We start from the raw sequence: 25,304 nt of genomic DNA on the forward strand, positions 1-25,304 counted from the left end.
CCAAGGCGGAACATGGGTGTTTTCCAGAAAGGAGTTCTTCAATACAGATTCAGAATATCCACACTCCCTTCTGGATTGGCGACGACGTCGTACCATCCTACGGCAACGCCACATGTTCGTTTCCTCGTGCAAAATACATGGAAAATTACATGTCGGACTTTGGTGGGTAAACGGCCGGACACGGTGTTCCATGAAAAATGCAATGGCAGTATTATTTTTACCGTGGAAACGGAGAACTCCTCTATAAAGAGTGATATTGCAACAGTTGCATAGAGCCATGATGTTAGAGCAAAATTAGGATTTTATGTGTCTGCGCACACGTGTGTGAGAGAGATAGAGTGAGTGAAGGTGATGATGGATGTCTTTTGAGGTACGCACTCATATAGAAAATGTGACGTCATCATGGTCGTCATATAAAATGTTTACGGTAGATAACTTATGGAAAAGGTAATTTTAAATTTTTGTAATTCAAATATGTCAATGAAAATAGTTTAGTTAGTAGTGAAAATAGTACTGAATCCTTTGATACCCCATACGTGAAAATCAACAACTCGGTTTGGAAAGCAAAAGAAACATTTGCACCCTGAAAAACTCCAAAATTGATCCACACACCCGTCCCAAAGCAATAAAGGGTGCGCGAGCGCAACAATCTCTACAGCTTAGAAAATGAACGGCTAAAAGAAGTGAAACAGCATGTAATACATACCTGTTGTATACGTCGGTCTCGTTTTTTCGCTTCAAAGGTAAGCTATTCTCATAGAAGCAAACATGATATTGAATAATTCTCCGTCATACGTCGATTAAAAGCTTTAACATACTTCCAAAATGGGACTTCATCTATGTTTATCTACGTGCGTCAACAAGAAGCTTCCCAACTGGGTGGTAAGGACTGAAACCCATTGTTCCATTATCACAAAAATAAATTCGAAGGATTAACATCGCACAAGTTCATACACATTTCTGTAAACTCTAATTGAAATCAAGAAGCTACCACAACCATCCTATCAGCAACAATCCTCATCTTCTTCACAAAATTTGTACCCTTTAAAAAGAAGCAGCTGTTGCTATTTTTCTGAATTTATTTTACATTGTGTACACCCAGATTGAAACTTTTGCTGTACCTTGCACTAGAGAACATTATAGATTATCTGAAGACAAAACATTGCCAATGAAAAAAGGTGTGTTTGCACACATTCGATGAATTTTCAAAATTCTAGTCTTTCTATTGACGGGTTTGTGAATAGAAAGTGTGCTAAATGTTAAAAAAAAAACTCTTTCCATCAGGAAAGGTACATTTAGAAAAAACTCTAAGCTGCCATTATAAGTAATTTTTCATTTAGTGTTTGATTTTATTTTCGAATTGCCTGTGACGATATCTGCAAGTATGAATTGCATTGATATAAAAACTGCCGTTCAGTGGTACCAGTTTTGTAGAGATGTTAGTTTGACAAAACTGCTGCAGGACAAAACTCCCATTGGTGGTCCGGATCATATAGTAGAGATCGATGAAAGCTTGTTCTTCAATAGCAAGAACAATGCAGGAAGAATGTGTCGCAAAACTTGGATCGTCGGATGTTATGACACCACAACCAGAAAAGGATTTCTTCAACGTGTCCTCGAGAGGAGTACAGAGACGTTGGAGAATGTTATCAGACAAAACGTTCTTCCAGGAACTACCGTTATGATTGACAATTTGGTAAGCTATTGTAATCTCCACATACTCGGTTACATTCACCATACGGTAAATCATTCCCAAAATTTCATAGATCGGTCACCGGGACATGTACAAATCGGCAGAGGTAAAGATCAAGGATCGTACCCATTTTAGGATATTTTTTTGGTTTTATTTTTACATGAACACACAAACTATATCGAGGGCAGAGATTCCGAATCTGCATTTCAAAATTTATTTTGTACAGGCAAAAAAAAAAAAAATGAAACACCTTTACTCATTCCCTCTCTTTCCCCCCTCTCTCACTCATTCTCCCCTCCCTCTCTCTCTCTACACACAAATCGAAGAGTAATTTGTTCCCCGCTTAAAATGTCGGCGCGAAAAATTGCTAAAGGAAAGTGAAAACACTTGATGCCATTTCAAAACTGATTCGCAGATTAGGGCTTATATATCCAGTAATTTTAGCAGGTATGTAAAAGATATTGTTTTTATACACTTTGACGTTTCAAACAAACACTATCATGGTTTTTTTTTTATTTTCCAGACATTGTTACCACTAATTTTTATAACTTCACCATTCTTTTACTATTCTTTTCAAAGTTCTTAAATTTTTTTAATCTAATGTCGTTCACACTCAAGCAAACGTATTTCTGCAAAATGTGATCTTAAAATATGTGTAAAGAAAGGGGACTGATGCAGTTTCACATCTGACCTTCAAAAGGGCATTTAAAAAAAAAAGATTTCTTCGGAAACGTGTCTGCATGCATGCATGCATGCACACACACACACACACACACACACACAACACACACACACCACACACACACACCCACCACACACACAAACACAACACATATATATACATATATATATATATACCATATATATATATACATATATACATATACTATATATTATATATACATATATATACACATATATATATTACATATATATATAATAATAAATATTAGGGAATAAATCCAAATTTACAGGGAAAAAATCAGATTTAGGATTAAATCCAATTTTATAGTAAAAAATTATAAAATATTATTAGAGACAAAACCACTATTTTGCAAAACAACAAGGAAAGACTTAATCAATACATAAAATTTTAATAAATAGTCAAAAAAACCGCCACTACAATTGTTTCTTGTCTTGATCGACAATCTTCAGGTGGACTTCCAATCTAAAATATCAATATTTTAAAATATAAAAATAATAATTTTAAAATAATTAAAGTATGAATGAAAAAATGTAAATATATAATCCATATATAACCTATATATAATCCATATATAATCAATATATAAACAATATAAACTAAAATAAACCTATCAACAATTAAATATAAAAATAAAATATAAAACAAAACAAAAAAATAAATAATATAATAATAAACTATATATACACCCATACACATATACCTAATTATATATAACCATATCTAACTACATACACTAAATCACACACCTATATATATATCCCTATACATACACATAAAAACGTCTAGGCAACTATAAATAAATAAAATAGCTAAATACTTCAACACAATACTTATTCATACTCCCACACACACACACACATACAACCCACATTCACGCTCTAGAAAACGGACATCACTTAAAATTATGAACGGAGAAATGGAATAAATGGAATTAAAAATTATATTCACTTGGTAAAACTAACACTACTTAAAAATTATGAATGAAACAATGCAATAAAACAACAGACATCGCAAATAGACACAAATTACTACGAATTCCTTAACAAACCTACCATGATAAACCAAAACTCATAAAAACATATAATGATAAAATCTCCCTTTACTAAACTCTATAACATACCTATATAGCAATCCCCCTAACCTAAACATTCACACACAAATACACACACGTAAACCACACACCCACGACATATACAAATACCCACACCACTTACACATACCTATACATACATATAAACCTCAACATATACTCCAAAAACCCACTCAACCCCACACAGACAAATAAACACAAAAATTATGAATGGATTCTTTTATAAAACTACCATGATAAGCTAAAACTCACAAAACATAAATGATAAAACCTCCCTTTACTAAACACTATAACATACTTATATAGGAATCCCTTTAACCTATACATTCACACACAAATACACACACGTAAACCACACACCCATAACAAATACAAACACCCACCCCACTCACACACACCCACAAGTACATATACGCCTCAACATATACACCAAACAAAATTACTTTACCAAGGAACTTAACATATGTATAAAAAGTATAACCGCTCTGGAAACGAACATCTTTTAAAATAATGAATGGAGAAATGGAATAAATGGAATTAAAAATAATATTCACGTGGCAAAACGAATACCACTCAAAATTATGAATGAAACAATGTAATAAAACAACCAACATCGAAAATAGACAAATTACCACGAATTCCCTAAAAAAAACCATGATAAACCAAAACTCTTAAAAACATATAACGATAAAATCTCCCTTTGCTAAACTCTATAACAAACCTATATAGCAATCCCCCTAACCTAAACATTCACACAAAAAACACACACGTAAACCACAGACCCACGACTTATACACATACCTATACTAACTTATAAACCTCATATACACCAAAAACCCACTCCCTCCCCACACAGACAAATTAACAATACATCCCAAAACCTAAATAACAAACCCATATACACATTCACACACAAACACACACACACGCAAAACACACACACACAACAGATACATATACTCCCTCACATATACGCATATACATACTCACTAAACTCGATATATACAACAATATTTACACACCCACACTCATACAGATAAATAAATTATACAACTAAAAACTCACACACAATCTCATATACATAAACACTCCAATAAAAAACAACATTAAATACATCGTAATTAACCAGAATATCAAAAATAACAATATGACATAAGGAGAAATAAAATACATACTTACAAGTCAGTTTCAAATTATGAAGTGAAATTAAATTCTTAGCCGTTAAAAAAATCAAACCAAAATTACGTTACCATAGAAATATAACTTATGTAAAAAAAGAATACGCGCCATGGAAAGTAAACGTCATTTAAAATTATGAATGGAGAAATAGAATAAATGGAACTAAAAACTATATCCACGTGGCAAACCAACACTACTTAAAAAAAATTTATTATGAATGGATTCTTTAATAAAACTACCATAATAAATTATTATATACAATTATGAGCTTTAGCTCATCTTAGCAGCTCTAACAAACAACTTGCAGTAACCCAATATATATATATATATATATATATATATATACATATATATATATATATATATATATATATATATATATTATATATATATATACATATACATATATATATATATATATATATATATATACATATATACATTAGATATATATATATATATTATATATATATATATATACATATATACATATATATATATATAATATATATATATATATATATATATATATATATATACATATATATATATATATATATTCATATATATACCTATATCTATATCTATATATATATATATACATATATACATATATATATATATATATATATACATATATATATATATATATATAATACATATATACATATATATCATATATACATATATACATCTATATACATATATACATATATATACATATATATATAATTATAATATATATATATCATATATATATATATATATATATACATATATATATACATATATATATATATTCTATATATATATATATATACATATATATATATTATATATATATATACATACATATATACAATATATATTATATATATATATATATATATACTATCATATTACATATATATATATACATATATATATATATACATATATACATATATATTATATACATATATATATATATATATATACATATATACATATACTATACATATATATATATATACATATATACATATATATATACATATATATATATATAACATATATACATATATATTATATACATATATACATATATATATATATACATATACATATATATATATATACATATATACAATATATATATATACATATATATATACATCTATATATATATTATTATATATATAGAGAGAGAGAGAGAGAAGAGAGTAATAACAAGTGAATGGAGAATAACGACGGAAGGGTTCAGAGAAGCGTAAAAATAATGGAAGATAAAATTAAACAAAAATGAAGCCAAAAGATTAATTATTGAAAGTGGGTAGAAAAATCACTATGTAGGATATCTGTAGTAAGTTGAATGTGACTTCGGACTATAACGAGGAAAAATTCGGATCTTGTGAATTTTCCGAAGTCCTTTCTCCACCCCCTTGGAAAAGATTTTCCCCACAAATTTTTTTATAATCGTAATGTTTGCCATTTGAAAGGTATTTCTATAAAATTTCATTGAAAAAACTCCATTTTCCTAAAAGTTACGAGGGAAAAGCTCGGATCTCGTGAATTTTTCAAAGTCCTTTCTCCACCCCCTTGGAAAATGTTTTCCCCACAAATTTCTTTATAATCATAATGTATGCCGTTTGAAAGGTATTTCTATAAAATTTCATTGAAAAAAAAACTCAATTTTCCTAAAAGTTACGAGGGAAAAGCTTGGATCTCGTGAATTGTCCAAAGTCCTTTCATCACCCCTTGGAAAAGATTTTCTCCACAAATTTCTTTATAATCATAATGTATGCCATTTGAAAGGTATTTCTATAAAATTTCATTGAAAAACAGTTCCATTTTCCTAAAATTTATGAGGGAAACGCTCGGATCTTGTAAATTATCCGAAGTCCTTTCTCCACCCCCTTGGAAAATATTTTCCCCACAAATTTCTTTATAATCGTAATGTATGCCGTTTGAAGGGCATTTCTATAAAATTTCATTGAAAAAAACCTCCATTTTCCTAAAAGTTATGAGCGAAAAGCTCGGATCTTGTGAATTTTCTAAAGTCCTTTCTCCATCCTCCTGTTGCTTTGCGCGCATTTTTTTTCTCATATTCCTTCCACACCCGTTCCAGTGTATTTTTTTGGGGGGGGGGGGATTTTCATTTCCAGGAAAAATTATAAACATAGGGTAAAATGGTCAGTATAAAGTTCTTCACCTGTGGACCAAAAATAATAAATAAACCAAAAATTTGCACTAACGAAATCCGGGGTTTGGGGAGAGGACTTTTGGAATATTCCCAAGATCCAATTTTTCCGTCATAACTTTCGGTAAAATGGATATATATTGATTTTTTTTATTATTATGGAATCCCATGTTTTTTATTATGGAGGATCTGGTTCATAAAAAAAAACCTTTCAAAAACCGCATTTTCAAAATTTCAAGTAATTCTTGTGAAATTAAAGTGTTTTTTTTTTTAACTTTTTAAAGAACTTCTTGAATTGTTTTTTTTTTTTTTTTCAATTAATCTATTTGGGAAAATACGGAGATTAAGAATATGGAAAAAATAAACACAAATTCAAATTTTTTATGTAAAACTCAGACCGAAACTCTACTCCCCTCTCTGCCATCCTGCTATCTAAAAGTGAAAATGAACGGTTGTTTTGTCTATTTCAAATGAATTACTTTGTCATATTACTGTGGGAAATTACACTGAAAGAAATCTTTGCAGAAAGGTGAGTAGATTGATTACATTATGTTATCGCAGTTTTGCGAGATTTGGCTGTTATTTCTAGCATGTGGATATCCTGCTTGATGGCCCGGGGGTATTTTTTTTTTTGTTGTTGAAAAATTGAAATGTTACAATATTGAAAATTATGCCATCACAGATAAGATGTAATCTCTCCAGAAACAAGTATAAAGCAAGGAGGATTATAGAAAACCGAATGCAAGAATTTGAAGAGAGACGTGAGATGAGATGCTGCATCATGTCAGACAGAGTCTCAAGAGAAGGGAGATGAAACTTTCCCAACATCAGTAAATGCATGCTGCAGCACTTAATGCAGGATCATTAAATCAATGTTTAAATGATTAGACAGAGGTCCAATAGAATAGCTCTCAGAAACAGACTACGTACAAATTCTTTCTTCACAACTTCTGGAGCTGTTTTCAGATATGATCCATCCCATTCTTATAAAAATGATAACTCTCTTCAAATTGGTGTGCTAAGCACAAATTGTCATTTCTGTAGAGCTTTAAAATTTTCAAGTGAAACAAATGGTATGTGCTGCTCAGGTGATCAGGTAAGATCACCAGCTCTACCAGCTCCTTCTTAACCTGTTATGGATCTTCTAGAAGATACTTCCATCCAGTCAAAGGATTTTCTGAACAATATCAGACAATACAACTCTGCATTTCAAATGACATCATTTACTGCGTCTAAGAAGATGCAGTATGAATTTACACTGACGTCAAAGTTCAAGGGCAAGTCTGTCACTTCATTGGTTCCTTGTTACCCACAAATGAACAACCGCAGTTCCTCTAAATTTACTTTATGAGTGATGTAGGACAATAAACCCAAAGGAGGGGTCAAAATCTTAGATGATGGGTCGTGTTAGACAGCGCTGACTGCTGCAAAAGAGAGTATATCTTACTGACAGCTTTTCAGTGCGTTAAAAAATCATGTAACCCCAATCCCCAATTTTCTATGACAGGTTAGGGCCTGAAATACTCTAAACGGACTCATAGCATGTTGCTTAGTCAAATTAGCCCATCATTTACTCCACAAACATTTTGTTGTCAATGCTGCACTTTCCCATATCACCTGTTTCAACATAACTGTAATATAATATATACAAACTACACCATTTTAATCCTGAGCAACACCAGGTATCTCTGCTAGTGTGTGTATGTGTGTGCATATGTGTGTTTGTGTGTGTGTGTATGTATATATATATATATATATATATATATATATATACAAAGAGCAATAAAGATTCAAGTTAATTTAAAAAATTTACTTGAATGGTACCTAACTTAGATGCACCAAAAAAAACTATACTGATTTAACAATACAGTAATGTGGGGTGATTATAGCGAGAAAGAAGCAACAAGAATGGATAGGTTTTTAGTACGATCGTTTCATACAAGGAAGGTTTTATTAAAAGTTGCAAAGATTACAGCATATAAACGAGTCCCGTACTCATCAGCTAAAATACATGTAAGTTCTCTAGACATCCTAGTGTTTGAGGCTATACTCATGAAGTAATGTAGATAATTAACAGATTTCTAAAGTTCATTAAAGTTCTTAAAGATGATGTACAGACTTATCACAGAATTTTAAAAAAGTTTTGATAGCATCACAGAGAAGGTGACCTAATCCATATGAATTTCTAGATATGATGAGGGATTATATACTCACAGAAGACAAATTTATCCATTGTTAATTACAACGAGGTGGGTCTCAATTCCTGCTTATTAGCATTACAGAGAGGGTGAATTAATCCTTGTATATATGCACAGATTCCAATGGTGTAATGTAAATTTCCAGAGAAATGGAGATGAATTTCATATTCACAGGCGATAAATTTTACAATTTCTCTGGAAATTTACATCTACACCATTGGAATCTGTGCATATATACAAAGGATTAATTCACCCTCTCTGTAATGCTAATAAGCAGGAATTGAGACCCACCTCGTTGTAATTACAATGGATAAATTTGTCTTCTGTGAGTATATAATCCCTCATCATATCTATGGAAATTCATATGGATTAGGTCACCTTCTCTGTGATGCTATCAAAACTTTTTTAAAATTCTGTGATAAGACTGTACATCATCTTAAAGAACTTTAATGAACTTTAGAAATCTGTTTAATTATCTACATTACTTCATGAGTATAGCCTCAAACACTAGGATGTCTAGAGAACTTACATGTATTTTAGCTGATGAGTACGGGACTCGTTTATATGCTGTAATCTTTGCAACTTTTAATAAAACCTGTCCTTGTATGAAACGATCGTACTAAAAACCTATCCATTCTTGTTGCTTCTTTCTCGCGTATATATATATATATATATATAATATATAGCTGATAAAGAGGAGAGTTGAGGAATAAGGAAGGGTTCAATGAAGCAAGAGAAGGTATAGGGATAGAAGGAAAAACATTCATTTAAGCCTGTTGATGACATTTATCAGTAAAAGCTGCTGGACTTTTTCCCCAATGTAAAGGTGCTGCAGAGTATGCATATGATGATGTGCAACTAAAGTTCTGAGTAATATGATATTGTGACTTTGGCCCAGAGATGGTTGTTAAAGTAGGGACAGATGTTGCATTGTCACAAATGCATTTAACAGTTCCAGGTTGTGGGTGTCTGAGTGCTGAGAAGCTTCTTCTGAGGAGGTTTCCAAGGTTCCTATATTCTTTTTAAAATGTGAAGAGGGGTGATGTGGGAAACACAGGTGCAGTTGTTGGATCAGAAAATAGAATTCAGATATTGCAGATAAGTTTATCTTTGAATGGAAGGACAATGGACAGGGCAAAGGTGACAGAGGGTGCAATTTGGTCTGTAATCTCTATATATGTAAACGGCAAAATGTCTGTCTGTGTGTGTGTGTCCTTTATACAAATCCACAATTTTTCAGTTAGAAGGCTCGCACTTTCTATGGTCATTCAAAACCGTTCAAGGGTGGTCGTACACATCTTTACATTTCCCCAGTCACCCCGCAAAGCCATTAAAAAATCAATAGAAGTGACTTTTTTGTGAATTTTCTATCCAAAACCCAATCAAAATGCCTGAAACTTGATACGCCAATTGAATGCCAGCTAGCTGTATGTGATTGGTTGGAGATTTGGACAGTATTTGTGTGTATGTGTGCATGCACGCAGCTGTATATGCATGCACTAGCACTATGACCCGATGTTGCCTGGTCATAGTGCTAGTTGTGCATAAAGTGGGATGGAAAGCGGTAGTATGGTTGATTGCCTTCAACTTCTCTCATACAATTTCTTCCACAACTTCTTATTTACATATGAAGCCCACATGATTCTGCATTCCTTATTAATTGCAGTCAGTTTATCTTTGAGGACATAAAACTCTACTATCTTCTTGTTTGTCCTCAGTCACTTCTTTCCTGAAGTAGGACTTCGTCCAAAACATTAAATGTTTCACTCCTCACAAGGTCACTGGACTCGTTTTATCACTTCTATTAAATATTACAAGTTTTGTTGATCCAACATATCATATATACTGTATACAAGTGTATATAATATTATATATTACAGGGGCAGCATAGTAGAGAGGTTGATAAGTTTGTTTCACAAGCACAAAGTCTTGGCTGAATATCATTTTCTGTAGACTTGACCCAGAGCTTGTGACTGAAAAAAAAATACAACTTTGTCACACTTATTCTGGCTGAGAATTACATTAAGGGTTCATATGTCCAGGGAAGACTCAATCACTTACACAGTAAGTCAATCGATCAAATAACTGAAACCTCATCAGACATCCATCAGCTAGGTGATATAATCTATATACAGGGTGCAGTGAATAAACTGTCATCTAATTTATGCAAAAAGAAAATAACACTGACGTCTCATTTTAACAGATATATTTATCAAAATTACATAAACATTTCTTGATATACTAAAGAGTAAATTTATTCAATAAAATCGCCATTGGCTTCAACCACTGCCTCCAGATGACTTTGGCATCTCTTCTGGATGATCTTGTTTAAGTTGGTGAATGCTGTCATAATCCTTGCCTTCAGTTCATCTTTGGTGTTACAAAGAGTTTTGTTGGTCTGCATCCACACATAATAATCAAGAGGGTTGTGTAGAGCCTGAAGCTGTGTGGGAAGATGAATGAAGGCATAATGTTACCGTCACTAATGATCACTCCAAACACCCTGATGTTGACTAGATGTTTGATTTTTATCATTCTTGGTACACATTTTGGGGACATGGCAAGCCAACGGTTGTTCTGTATGTTCACCATCTGTTCATAGTGGAGCTTCCGGTGTGGATGCTAAGCAGTACAGCATGTTGTTTCCAAATTTCTGGCAGAGTGAGTTGCATCATGGTGCTGTTTTTCTCACAGACAGTGCCCAACTGATCCTACTATACTGTGTAGTCAGTGAAATAGAAAACAAACAATGTACTTGCATGAAATTAAGAATCTAAAATGGCGACAATTTACCCATCGCACCGTGTATATGTGGATGTATACATGTATATATAGCTTGTGTTTTACTTGTTTCAGTCATTAGACTGTGGTCATGCTGGGGTACCACCTTCAAGAATGTTAGCTGAATGAATCAATCCCAGTACTTATTTCTTTCTTTTAAGCCTGATAATTAATTTATCAGTCCTTTTTGCCAAACTGCTAAGTTACAGAAACATAAACACACCAACATCAGTTGTTAAGTGGTAGTGGGAGACCAACACACACACACAATGGGCCTCTTTCAGTTGCTGTCTACCAAATCCATTCACAAGAAGGCTATCATAGTAGACACTTGTCCAAGATGCTATGCAGTGGGATTGAACCTGGAACCATGTAGTTGGGAAGAGTACCTTTTATGTGCCACCAACATGGGCGCCTGTTACATGACAACAGCATTGGCCACAATTATGGTTTCACTTGGCTTGACAGATCTTCTCAAGCATGGCATATCACCAAAAGTCTCAGTCACTTGTCATTGCCTCCATGAGATCCAATATGCAAAGATCATGCTTCACCACCTCGTCTCATGCCTTCTTGGGTCTACCTCTTCCACAGGTTCTCTCCACAGTTAGAGATCGGCACTTCTTCACACTCTCCTCATCCAAATGCATCACATGACCATACCAACACAGTCGTCTCTCTTGCACACCACATCCAATATTTCTTATGCTCAGCGTTTCTCTCAAGATGCTTACATTCTGTTGTGTATGCACACTGACATTGCACATCCAGCGAAGCATACCAGCTTCATTTCTTTCAAGGCCTTCACATATCCTTCGCTGTTACATCTCATGTTTCACTGCAGTGTAGCATGGCTGTTCACACACAGGCTTCATAGTCTGCCTTTCACTCTGACGGAGTGACCCTTTGTTATCAACAGAGGTAGGAGATCTCTGAATTTTGCTCAGCCTATTCTTATTCTAGCAGTTATGCTCTCAGAGCATCCACTTCTGCAACTGACTTGTCTCGCTTCTAAAGGACTCCTGGCATGCAGTTTTGCTCTATCACGTTAACACTGGCCTCTCTCACACAAGAACATTCTTCTTCCATGTGCACCAGCAGTACAGACCAAATTCAATGTCGTTATCTCATGCTTACTAGAAACACTTCTATCAAGTCTCTTTCTATTTACACAAAGCACAACTAATATCTTCACGCATTAATTCATTTACTGCTAACACACCAGAGACCTCTCTATTAAGAACTCTATGCAAGGCAATTCATGTGTAACCCACTGCTACAATAAAACTTTATAATCTTAAAGCAAGTTGTTATTGTATATCACCACACAGCTAATGAACACACGAACAAAGTTTGCGATGTCTCTCTGTCACACACTGCTATCAGTAACTACTGTCGCCAACATCATCTTCAACCAACAACCACAGAGTCAACCTGACATGAGAACAACTTTTTGTCAAACTAATAACCAACAGACAATGTTAAGGTGGTGGCATCAACAAACCGCTACACTGGTGACCTCAGAACCCTATCATCATATGGCAATCTTTCATTGCTATAGACTGAATCTGAGAAAGTTCTAAAGTAATTACATTGGTTACTCCTGTAAACTAATTAAAACAACATCGTTAGATGTCCTTTAAGTTTATTTTGTGATAGTATTAACATGTCCCAAAGTCCTACCAGGGCTTTGCTCTCATTCGATACAGTAGCTGCAGGCTGGAAGAGGCCTTGTGTCAGGACCTGCATCAGATGGATGGACGTGATTGGAGAAGATCTGCAGAATCTTGGAGGATGCAGAGGGTCTGGCATGGGACCACCAGCGATAGAGAGCACTGGTGGACCTGGTTGGCTCTTCACATGATGATGTCCCTGGGGGCCACTAAGCTGGGATGATCCCGGCTCCATCAAGTATGAGGATGAAACAAAGTGAGCAACATTTACATGTTTGCTGACCCTATTATAACTAAGGGGACTCTGTACAACATTTTTGGGCATGCCCACACAAGTGTGCCATCCCCGACTTTGTTTCCTTATAGCTTCTAGAAAAATAGATATTTTTAAAATGAAATTTTCAACTAATACTCTTCAGATGCTGTAGATTATATCAGAATATACACCATCAGAAGCATATTTGTATAAAAATTTCATTACAAAATATACATTTTTTTGGAAGTTACAAGAAACGAAGTCGTGGGGCAATTTTTTTTTATCTTTTATTGCAAATTCTACCACAAAATGGTAAGATATACACACCAAAGCAGATCATGACATTTCGAGACCCTAAATTCAATTTGATTTTCATTAGAGAAAGTCATTTTTAGGCTATGTCCATCGTCATCAACAGCCGAAAGTTTTGACGTTGACGGGATTTGATATTCTAACGGACGGAAAAATAGAATAAAAGTAAATGTAGCAAGAAATTTCGTAAAATCTTATTGAAAATATTTTCAACAATTCAATATCGTATTTTTATATTCTAAATGTAAAAACGTTTTTTTTTTTCGACCGTATTTAAAAGGAAATTCGAAACTAAGACTAAAAATACACGCATTAGTTTAAAGATGGCTTCGAACACTTCGAGGAAGTTAAATGATGTTGAGAAGGAAATCGTTGACAAAATACCTTCAGCTTCTTTGGAAGAAATTAAACAGTTATTGAGTGAACCTGGAGTACGTATAGACTGCCTGGATGAGCAAGGAACTACACCATTACAACATGCTGCATTCAAAGGACGAAGCGACTTATGTGACTTGTTCTTACAACGCGGGGCCGATGTTAACTCCAATAATCACATCGATGGTTATACCGCCCTCATGTTTGCTGCTCTTTCAGGTAAACCTACTCTTGTTCGAAAGATGTTATGTGCCGGGGCAAAGACTGACCCCGTGAATCGTGTCAATCGAACAGCCGCTCAAATGGCATCCTTTGTTGGCTATCACAAATGTGTTTCAACTATAAATAATTTCATTAGCTTCGATGAAGTGGATTATTACACCAAACCACAAGGCCTGGAGAAAGAAGCGAAACTTCTCAAACATTTGGTCACACCATTGGTAGAACTGCTTAACAACTCTTATCTTCATCCGTTAAAGGTTTCTTATTTTTTAGAAGCTAATCCAAGTCTCCTGGAAAATTCGCATAAGGTACAAAAAGTTTTAGATATTATGTGCGAAAAAAGTATGAAAAGTGCTGATACAAATGATGTGATGGCTATCAAAGTAAATTATTACTCATTTATGATTCGAAACCTCGCCAAATCGTACAATGAAAAAGAAAAGTCGCTAAATAGTTGGATTAAGAGTTTAGTGAAGGGCAGAGACAGTGATGGCTTTGCCGAAAAACCCGAAAAGCTTATACGTCAGTCCATGAAAGAATTTATCTACATTGAGTCGGATCTTTTTTTGCAATTTATTCGAACTGTGTCTCCTGTAGCCATTGGAGATTATCCCACGGCTCTTTCAGTCCTCACTAACTGTGTTCATGGACAACAGTTTAAAAACGACAATGTAAGTTGCGAAGCTTGTGGAGAAAACGAGTCTACAAAGAAATGCTCTGCTTGTAAAATGGTTTACTATTGTAGCCAACGTTGTCAGAAGCTGCGCTACACTACACATAAGAAGTTTTGTGCTCAGCTTCTAAAGGAATTTGAAGAGCTTGAAAAGAAGAACAAAGATGCGAATGATAAAGAGAATTTCTCTGAAGAGAAAAATGGAGAGCAACAGGTAGAAGTCAAGGAAGATAGCGGTAAATTAGAAGAGGCTGTGGAGAAAATCGAAATTAAATCTGAGGTATAGTGTGCTTGAGACGTAAATGTGTATACTGTTTCCTGGTGTTTTAAATGAATGACTGAAGTTTCTTGGCAATTCATTCTAACATTAATAAGATTGAACTATATATTTCAATTGTAATTAATATTTTTACTTTATAAACTATTTTCTGACTAGTTAAGGACGAAATATCTTAGTTCTATTATAAAGTGAAAAAAAAGTTTTCTATTTGTATTGCTTTTATTTAGTTCGGAAAGCCAAAATTATTTGATTGTCAAAGGATTCTAGAGTAAAATTCTGTGTAAGGTAGGGCGAAGAAAATGGATTTTAGCTTAGACTGATTGAAATAAAATGAGACTGTTTTACTGAAAGACTTAACATTTATCAACAAAAAAAAAACCCAAAGGAGAAACGAACGAATATATTTGTTGGTTTATTGGCATGTGAAAAATTATCGAATTTTCTCGGCGGTTTTTCTCACATCAGGGGAGATAACGCCTTTCATATAAACCAGAACTGTTCTCGCCCCTGCCGTGTGAAACTAAGACAATATCGCTTTCTATTCCTATCATTCATAAAGCATTTTTGTTCAACAGTCATATTTCCTTATGTAAAGTTGTAGAAATATTGTTGAATAAAGTTACTCTCACTCATTATTTTCTCTTATTTTTCATCTGATTTGCTTGAGAAGTGTATTAACGCTTTTACAGTTGCCACCGTAAGGTATTTTCTTCACACAAGGAGTCCAGGCATAACTAGAGTTTGGAGTTAACATGCATTTTACTGCCGAAAAAGAGTGAAACTAAATTGTTCTTAGAAAATGAAAGTATATTGCGATAGAAACAGCAAATCTCGTAATTCCATATAGATATGTATACATCTTTGTCATTTTATAAGATTTTGCTGGCAGTGACCCTCCCATTAACTGCAGCATCCAGGATGTAGGAGGGAGCAAAGGAGTCGCAGACTGTGACGTCCTAAATAAGGCACCTACCTCTAACCCATGGGCAGAGAGTAAGACCATCTCGTCTCTTTCCATTACCTCTGGATAACCCCAACGGCTCCAGAACATAATTACTATATGATGTATCCAATTCATATATACAGTTGTTGGACAAAATAATGGAAACACCTAGCATCTTAATATTGAAATATCTATAAAACCGTCAAAAGCTTGTTTATTTTTATGTTTTATTATTAGTGTTGCTTAATATGTTTTGCTAAAATTGCTGTTTCTTTTCACATATCAGAAAAAGGTAATTAAAAGTCATTAAAATGACAGATCTATCGGACTTTCAAAGAGGTCAAATTGTTGGTGCTCGTATAGGCAGGCACTAGCACAACAAAAATAGCCGAATTGTTTGGTGTATCAAGAAGTACTGTCTCAAAAGTAATTTGAAAAAGAGGGGAAAACCTCCTTGTTGAAACAAAACTCCGGAAGAAAACCAAAACTTTCAGATAGGGACTGTCGGAATCTTACACAAATTGTTAGAAAGGATCACAAAAGTACAGCTCCCCAAATTACTGTAGAGCTTAATGACCACCTCGAGAACCCGGTTTCCACAAAAACTGTTTGCCGGGAGCTGTACAAAGCCAGATTTCACAAGGGGGCTGCAATCAGAAAACCACTACTTTCAAAAACGTTGCAAAGCGTTTAGAGTGGAGTAAAAACCTACAGAATTGGTCTGTAGAGCAGTGGAAGAATGTTATTTTCTCAGAGGAGTCATCTTTTACCTCATTTTCGACCACCAGCCGAGTATATGTGTGGAAACATCCAAAAGAAGCATTTGACCCAGACTGCCTTCTTCCAACTGTTAAACATAGAGGAAGATCTGGAGGAGCTATATCTTGGAAATCTGCCGGCCTGATGGTTTCCCTTCATGGCAGAATTAATAGTCTAGACTATTTAAGCATTTTATCTGATCAAATTCATCCTATGGTTGTGGAACTGTTTCTGGAGAGAAACACAATCTTTCAGGATGATAATGCAATAATGGCATGAGGAACATTCTAGTGAAGTTGAACATTTTATCTGGCCACTACAGTCTCCAGATCTCAATATTATTGAACATTTATGGTACATTTTAGAAAAAACAAGTAAGGAGTCGATTTCCTCCACCATCAATCACTACAAGAACTGGAGTCTGTTTTAGCTGAAGAATGGACAAATATTCCTTTGGAAACAATTCAGACGTTGTACGAGTCCATACCTTGTAGAATTCAAGCTGTAATTACTGCCAAAGGCAGTCTAATCCCATATTAAAATAAATTTGTTTGAAATTTTAAGGTGTTCTCATTATTTCGTCCAACCCCTGTATATATTCAATGTGTATTATAAGTGCAGGTGTGGCTTCCTAACCACATGGTTCCAGGTTCAGTCCCACTGCATGGCTCCTTGGACAAGTGTCTTCCACTATAGCCCCAAGCCAACCAGAATTTTCTGAGTGTATTTGGTAGACAGAAACTTAAGAAACACCATCATATATATCTGTGTGTATATCTTTGTATCCCCATAACTTAGCACTTCAACGTCCCTTCCGGGGTTGATTTATTTGACTAAAACCCTTCACAGTGGCATCTCAGCATGGCCACAGTCAAAGCTTCAAACATCTAATCATTGATTATTTATATTCTTTGAATTGCATCAGGCAGAATTGTCCGCAATGCCAGCTAAAAATGTTTAGCAGGCCACTAAGCATTTTTGCCTTTATGTTCTGTTTCCAGATTCCACAGGGATTACCTTAATCTTTCATCCTTCCGGGGTCGATAAACAAAATACCAGCTGAACACAGCAGTTGATTTCATTTTCTTACCCTCCCCCTAAAACTGCTGGTCTTGGGTGAAACTCGGGAAGCAATTGTTTTTCTTTTTTTTTTACTTATATTACATCACATTTTTCACAGTTTCTAGGAGATTTAAAAAATTTTTTGATGTCTCTTGTACATGCTACAATTATTAAGATTTCTTTTTCATCACTGAATTTCCTTTTAATTAATATAAATTTTAAATCTGACAAAGAATCTCTACGTATTTTCATTATTGTAAACTTCATTTTGTTTCGTTAATCTTATTTTATTTTATCCTCATTCATCATTTAATACCTGTTTTCCATTCGTGCATGAGCTGGACTGTTTGATAGGAGTTGGCCAACCAGAGAACTGCCCAATCTCCATTTGTCTGATTTTGGCTTGGTTTCTATAGCTGGATGCCCTTTCTAGTGCCAACCACTCCAAGAGTGTAGTGGGTACCTTTTACATGCCAGCAGCACAGGTGCCAGTTATGAAACACTGGCATGAACTATGACTCTGATCTCACTTGTCTTGACAGCTCTTCTCAAGCATAGGATGTTGCCAAAGGTCTCACTCACTGCCTTCGTGATGCCTAACGTTTGAAGGGTGCTCTCTTAGTGCCACTGGTATGAAAACCTGTTAAATGTCACTAGCATTAGCCATGACTGCAATTTCACTTGGTTTGATGAGTCTTGTCAAGCACAGCATATCACCAAAGGTGTCGGTCGCTTGTCATTGCCCCCATGAGGTCCAACATTTGAAGATCATGCTTCACCACCTCATCCCATGTCTTCCTGAGTCTACCTCTTCCACAGGTTCCTCCACAGTTAGAGATTGGCACTTCTACATACAGCTGTCCTCATCCATGTGCGTAATATGACCATACTAGCACAGTCGTCTCTCTTGCGCACCACATTTGATGCCTCATGCTTAACTTTTCTCTGTGTCCTTTGCAGTCACAGCCCAAGCATAGCTGTTCACACACAAGTGTCAACAATCTACCCTTCACTCTGATGGAGAGGCCTTTTGTAATAGACTAAAGTAGGAGCTCTCTGAACGTTGCTCAGCTTATTCTTATTCTAGCAGCTAAGCTCTCAGAGCATCCATTTTTGCCTGTTAACCTTCCTCTGATATTGCTACACCTTATGTGTTCATAGCTTACACCGAGTACATTTTGTGGAGTTCCTTCCTATGCCTTTTCTCCAGATCAAGCACGGCCATCTACCTGAAGGGATTTGCCTGCTCTCTTACTGACTGGTTTTTACAAGATTAGCTCTAAGGGCCTTTGATTCTAGACTTTGCTTCCATGTCTGAAATGTCTTCTAGTTCTTGTAGTGATTCAGCTATAAGAACATGGTCGTCACCATAGAGGAACTCCCAGGGGCAGCCCGTCTTAAATTCCTCTGTTATTGCCTGGAGGACTATGATGAACAAGAGTGGGGCTGATGACTGATCCTTGTTGAACCCCTATTTGCACCCTGAATTCATCACTATATTTGTTGCTAACCTTTACCTTACTGATTGCATCCTTGCACATGGCTTGTACAGCTCTCACCAACCTCTCATCTATCCCTAGCTTTTGCATTGACCACCTAATAAGGGAGCAGGCGACCCTTTCAAAGGCTGTCTCCATGTGAACAAAAACTAGGTATAGAGGTTTATTTTTGGCTACATATTTCTCCTGCAGTTGTTTAACCAGGAATATAGCATCAGTCGTGCTCCTTCCTGGTGCAAATCATCTACACTTACTCTCTCCCTAATTAATTGACTTTCATCACCTGGTCCAGCAATGTGATGTCCTCTGTAATTTTCTGTCTAAGGCATCACCTTTACCTTTGTAGCAGCTGACTGTAATACTGCTACACCTGGTGACTAGACTATATACTACTCCATCAGATATTTTAAACATCTCAGTAGTGATTCCTGATTGGGATGGGGGCTTTCCCTGTCATCATGTCCTTAATTGCTTTATCTACTAAGCTGCTGTTGATTTGGATAGCTGGTCACTCAGTTGGATCTACATTAGGCAGACTCTCCTTTTTCCACTCATTTTCCACATTTAGGAGCCTTTCATAATGGCATTTCTAAGCTTCTTTCTTTGCAGAATCATTAAATGCAAGTGCACCATCAACTATGTGGACACATTTCTCTCTTATGACATTACGATTTTCTCGTACGCACTAACTTACCACCTGAAACATTTCAAGTCTCTGGTCCTCACCTCACAGAACATAGGCAAACTTCTTTTCTGTTTTTCCTCTGGCTTGATACACCTGCCTCTTAGCTTCCTTTCTGGCTATCTGATACAGTTTGCTGCTAACCCCACATTTCGAATCCTGTTTCTTTGCTCTAAGGGCCTTGTCTACAGTATCATTCCACCACCATGTCACACCAGGTCTGGCTGGGGCTTTGCACTAGACACAGATTTGATCTGTGGCATTAAGCAAGCTGTCCTGCAGGAATTCCAAGTTGCCCACTAATGTTATTAAGTAATCCAGTCTCTGTTTGGTACATGCAGTAATGTGGATGAGACTGGTGGTGGGAGGAGCTATGAAAGTCTTCTGGTAGAGGAGAGGCTTTTCATACTGGTGGTGGTGCGGCAGTGGAGTCATGTAGAGATTTCCAATATAGGTGGTGGGTACATCATGGATAAGTAAAAAGGCCAACTTCACTGAAGGAAATAACAGCCAAAACAGAAAGACATGCGAAGGGTAAAGAGAGAGAAACTTGAAAAGCTTAACTGCCAGAGAAATCATAGCGAAATATGGAAAGACATGGGTTATGAAACAGGGAGAGAATATTGTAAAAATGAAAGCAAGCAGGTGTTGAGAATTATGAATTTTGAAAATTAGGTTAAATCAGATTACAGTCAGGTTAGTATTATGAAATGACAAGAGTTGTCTGTTAAAAACACGAAAATAGTTTTTCTTTGTATTTTAGTTGGTAATGAATAAATGGCTGTTAACATTGGACTTGAATTTTGTTTAAGGATCAGGCAGAGTTATTTCTTTTAGCATGGCTAAACTATCAATTCAGAATCTTTGCATTGTTCTGGATAGAGTATAGTAAATACATCTGAAATATGGTATTATTTAAGTGTAATTTCAAAACGAAATCAGGCCTTAAACAGGATAAATTAGCCGCTTCCCCCGGGAACCTAAATGTAAACTGTGATACTTGTATCAACTTGGCATGGGGAATCATTCCTGGATCATAACCCAGCAAGTTCACTATGTTTATCAGCAGAGTTGATATTGGTTGCAGTGTATGTACCAGTATTTATATATCTTATCATAGTAAGCCAAGTATGACAATAGAACAATGCAGCAGTGAATAGAAAGGTGTACAATACCTGCTGTTGTAATATTTTTTAACTTGGAGTAACATGAAATAGGGTCATTCAATATATAATATGTGTGTGTGTATGCACATACTTATATATATATAGAGATAGACAGAATGTAGGTGTGTATGTGTAATACATATATGATGCAAAATTATACAGAAGACAGAGGCAGGTGAGGGAACAACAAACAAGGTGGGTGAGTTTTGATACTCATATATATAGTTTTATGCTAAAAAGCAGTGCGTAGTACCTGAAGGTTGAACTTGAGTCAAGTCTGACAAACTACTCCAAATTGTTGTTAGAGTATCTGCAGGAGTGGAGTCAAGCCCAGCTGGTTTGTATTGACATTGAGTCATATTAGTTGTAGTAATGAAGTCAAACTAAACAAACTGATATTTTGAAACCATTTAATATTAGTGTAGCAGTGATTTGAAACCCTCACCAATAGATAATCATTCAGACACCACCATAGTTTCATGTGATTGGATTGATAATTGACCCTTGAGTGTGAGGCTGTGGCATGACATGATTTTCTTAAAAGTTCTAGAATTTGATTTCAAGTCTCCTATAAAAACCATTTGGTGCACAGTTTGGACTGAAGATTACCAAGGACATCTGTTGCCATGGAGATTTGAACAGTACATCTTTCTTTTAAAGCTTGGTACTTATTTTATTAATGACTTTTGGTGAACTGCTAAGTTATAATAAAGATATAAACAAGCCAACAGCTTGTTAAGAGGTGGCAGGAACACAAACACACACAATGGGCTTCTTTCAGTTTCACTCACAAGGATTTGATTGGCTTGAGGCTATAGTAGAAGATACTTGCCCAAGGTGCCATGCTTCATATAAGCTGATGTGTCATAGCATCAACATTTCCCCCAGAATGCTAAATTATTGCTTAAAAGAATCTTCTAGCAGTTTCTTTTGTTGTTTTAGAAATTTAGGCGTTAGTAGATATTTGCTCCGATCTGGGAAGACGTTCTTTCAAGTCATCACGATGAGTGTCGAGGTATTCTCGGAAGAAGGCCACTGTACTGTTCCAGCCTTGCTGCAAGACACAGGATAAACCAATATTAGATCCTTTAAAGAATTAAAGACATAAAAGAATTGATACAAATGAACATAGATGCAGACATGCCAGAATTCATAAAATGGAAAATATATACCTCATTAAATACACTGCTTATACATCTGTGAGGATTTGGATGTAGGACAAATAGGCTGATCAGCTTTTAAAAAAATAACTTGCAGTTGACAGATCAGTGGTTCTTAAGCTAGACCGGAACACCCCACTTTAAGACATTGAGAATTTGCAAAGGGTGGAAAATGCTTAGGAGATGCTCTAAGTGGGGATGAATGTTTAGAAGGATAAGTAATATAATATTCAAATCAGGTACAATGCTTATATTTTAAGCACATTCTCAGGTTTAGAATATGTGTTGGACATTATATTATCAATGAGCAGAAACATGAACTGACAATGTACTTTGGTCAAAGATAACTCCATTGAATAAGTCCTGGCTTTCTTTAGTAATTTCTATAAAAGGCGGAACACTGGTCTGCACAAATATCTAAAAAAAAAAAAAAGGGGTCACATGCTGGATAACACAGCAGCCACACACACAGACATAAGTTTCTGGTTGATAAACCCTTTTGTAACTGTATTTATTGAGATGCTCTGTGTTTCTTCCAATTACTTTAAATATAACAAAGAATTTAGCAAAATAACTTAGTTATCATTCAGCTAGTGTTAGGAACATAAATTGTGACTAAGTTTTGGTGGAAGATTTTAATTCAAAATTTATGAAAACGACATTTGTACTCAGAGCCAGTTTCAGCTGGGTTGGTAATGAAAGGGTTAAAATAAGCCTTTTTTTTCTTCTCTTATTGCAAAACATGAAGAGAGAGCTTTTTTAAAACCTCAAGTGATGAAGTGGTGTGGAGGGATTTAGCTAGAAACAGTGGTAGACCTAGTGTTTTCCATTTGTTCCTTTTATTACTACTGTGATAGATTTGGCTTGTTTAAGTTTGGAAACTGCATTCCAGTCTTTTCCAAATTCTCTTGATACACTTTCTTATACAATTTAGTCAAAGAGACAACAGAGAATACAGAAGTTCTGTTACCTTAATCAGGAAGTTTTTGTCATCTTGTTCCAAAGAGAAATCTGTGGTGTCTATATAACCTGTGTTTATACCAACTGTACGATATCTATCGTCTTCCTAGAAAAGTACCAGAAAATATAACAATGAGCTGTAGTAGTAGTAGTACAGATATTAATGATTACACAAATTTTTGACATCCTCAAAGCTGCTTCTAGGAAAACAGCCACTTATGTTTTCATTGCTGGTGATTTCAATTACCCTGAGATTGATTGAGGAAGCTTTTGTTGGCCACGAAGTGCAAATGATTTCCTTGAATTTAGTGCTGGATTCAAGCAGGACCCAAGTAGTCACCTCCCCCACAAGATGTAACAACACTTTGGACCTGCTCTTTACCTCTATTCCTGAAATGGTTAACAGTGTCACTACTGGGGAACGTTTGCACTACTCTGATCATGCTATGATCATTGCCTTTCTGTCTCTTATGGGCAGGAACAAGAACCACTACTACCTCCAAACTGCTCACTTTGACTGGGAAAATGCAGATTGGAATTCTTACTGAACTCAGTTACAATGCCCAAACTGGCTTGAATTTTGCAATTCTGCCCTTCAGAACATCCTAAACTCAATCTGGGCTACATTTGAAACATCAGTACCATGCAAATGCTTTAAAACTCCCAAAAGTACAATTTGGGAGACTACAGCAGTTCGACTTGTCAGGAAAGATTCTTGTGATGATGAACAGGAATATAGACTACAGAGAAGAATAGAAGGCACATCTTCCAACCATCTCAAGCAAATGACAATAAAAGGCAGTGCTTGAATTTTAACAATTTATAGCAATCATCCATGATAGCAAAGTGTTCTGGAAATGTGTACGTTTGAAGTAGAGACCTCACTCTCCAGTTGGCCTTCTTTGCAATCTCCACACAGGTCAGATTACTGATCACAAAGAATGTGCAGAACTTATTGCTGAATGCTCCATGTGAATCCATATTTAAAATGGATTGTACAGTCTTTAATAACAATGTTGTTGTTAATGGCAGAGTCTTTAAAAACATCTCTCCATGAAATATTAATTGAAGACAAAACAGTTAAAATTCAGTGTCTAGCTGTATATTTTTCATTTTTCCAGTAACTTTCCATTCCTACTAGAAATCTAAAAAACAAACAACTTAGAAGAGCTCAGAGAAATGAGCAAATATTGGTTTTATGGAATCAGTTAACAGACATTATTATCAGGAATATGATGCAAGCAATAGAAAAGATAGTCTGAAACTAGTAATTCTAACCAGCAAAACACAAAAGAAAATCTTGCATTCATCATGTTCCTGATATTTATCTTGTGGAAAATGGTGAGCTAGCAGAGTTGTTAGCATTCCAGGCAATATGCTTAGTGGAATTTCGTCTGTTGTTATCTTCTGAGTTCAAATTCCACTGGGGTTGACTTTGCCTTCCATCCTTTCAGGG

At 35.2% G+C, this 25,304-nt stretch overlaps 2 protein-coding genes across 4 annotated transcripts in view; one reads left to right on the forward strand and one right to left on the reverse strand.

Moving 5' to 3' along the window:
* Window positions 1–14,333: 14,333 nt before the first annotated feature.
* LOC115216173 (ankyrin repeat and MYND domain-containing protein 2) lies at window positions 14,334–16,252 on the forward strand (the record flags this gene model as incomplete). Its single annotated transcript, XM_029785370.2, has 1 exon — window positions 14,334–16,252. A coding segment is annotated over one exon (1,290 nt), but the record flags the coding sequence as incomplete, so codon positions are not given.
* Window positions 16,253–21,943: 5,691 nt separating this feature from the next.
* Window positions 21,944–25,304, reverse strand: part of LOC115216174 — a 46,842-nt gene continuing 43,481 nt past the window's right edge. For all 3 annotated transcript variants that reach the window (XM_036506478.1, XM_036506477.1, XM_036506476.1), the window contains exons 12-13: window positions 23,859–23,954; window positions 21,944–22,782 (exon numbers count right to left, since the gene is read on the reverse strand). In XM_036506478.1, the coding sequence (XP_036362371.1) occupies window positions 22,675–22,782; window positions 23,859–23,954 (204 nt within the window). In that variant the 3' untranslated portion in view covers window positions 21,944–22,674. The remainder of the gene's footprint in view (window positions 22,783–23,858; window positions 23,955–25,304) is intronic.

The sequence above is a fragment of the Octopus sinensis genome, linkage group LG10 (assembly GCF_006345805.1).
Source record: "Octopus sinensis linkage group LG10, ASM634580v1, whole genome shotgun sequence".
In the NCBI taxonomy this organism is placed as follows: domain Eukaryota; kingdom Metazoa; phylum Mollusca; class Cephalopoda; order Octopoda; family Octopodidae; genus Octopus; species Octopus sinensis.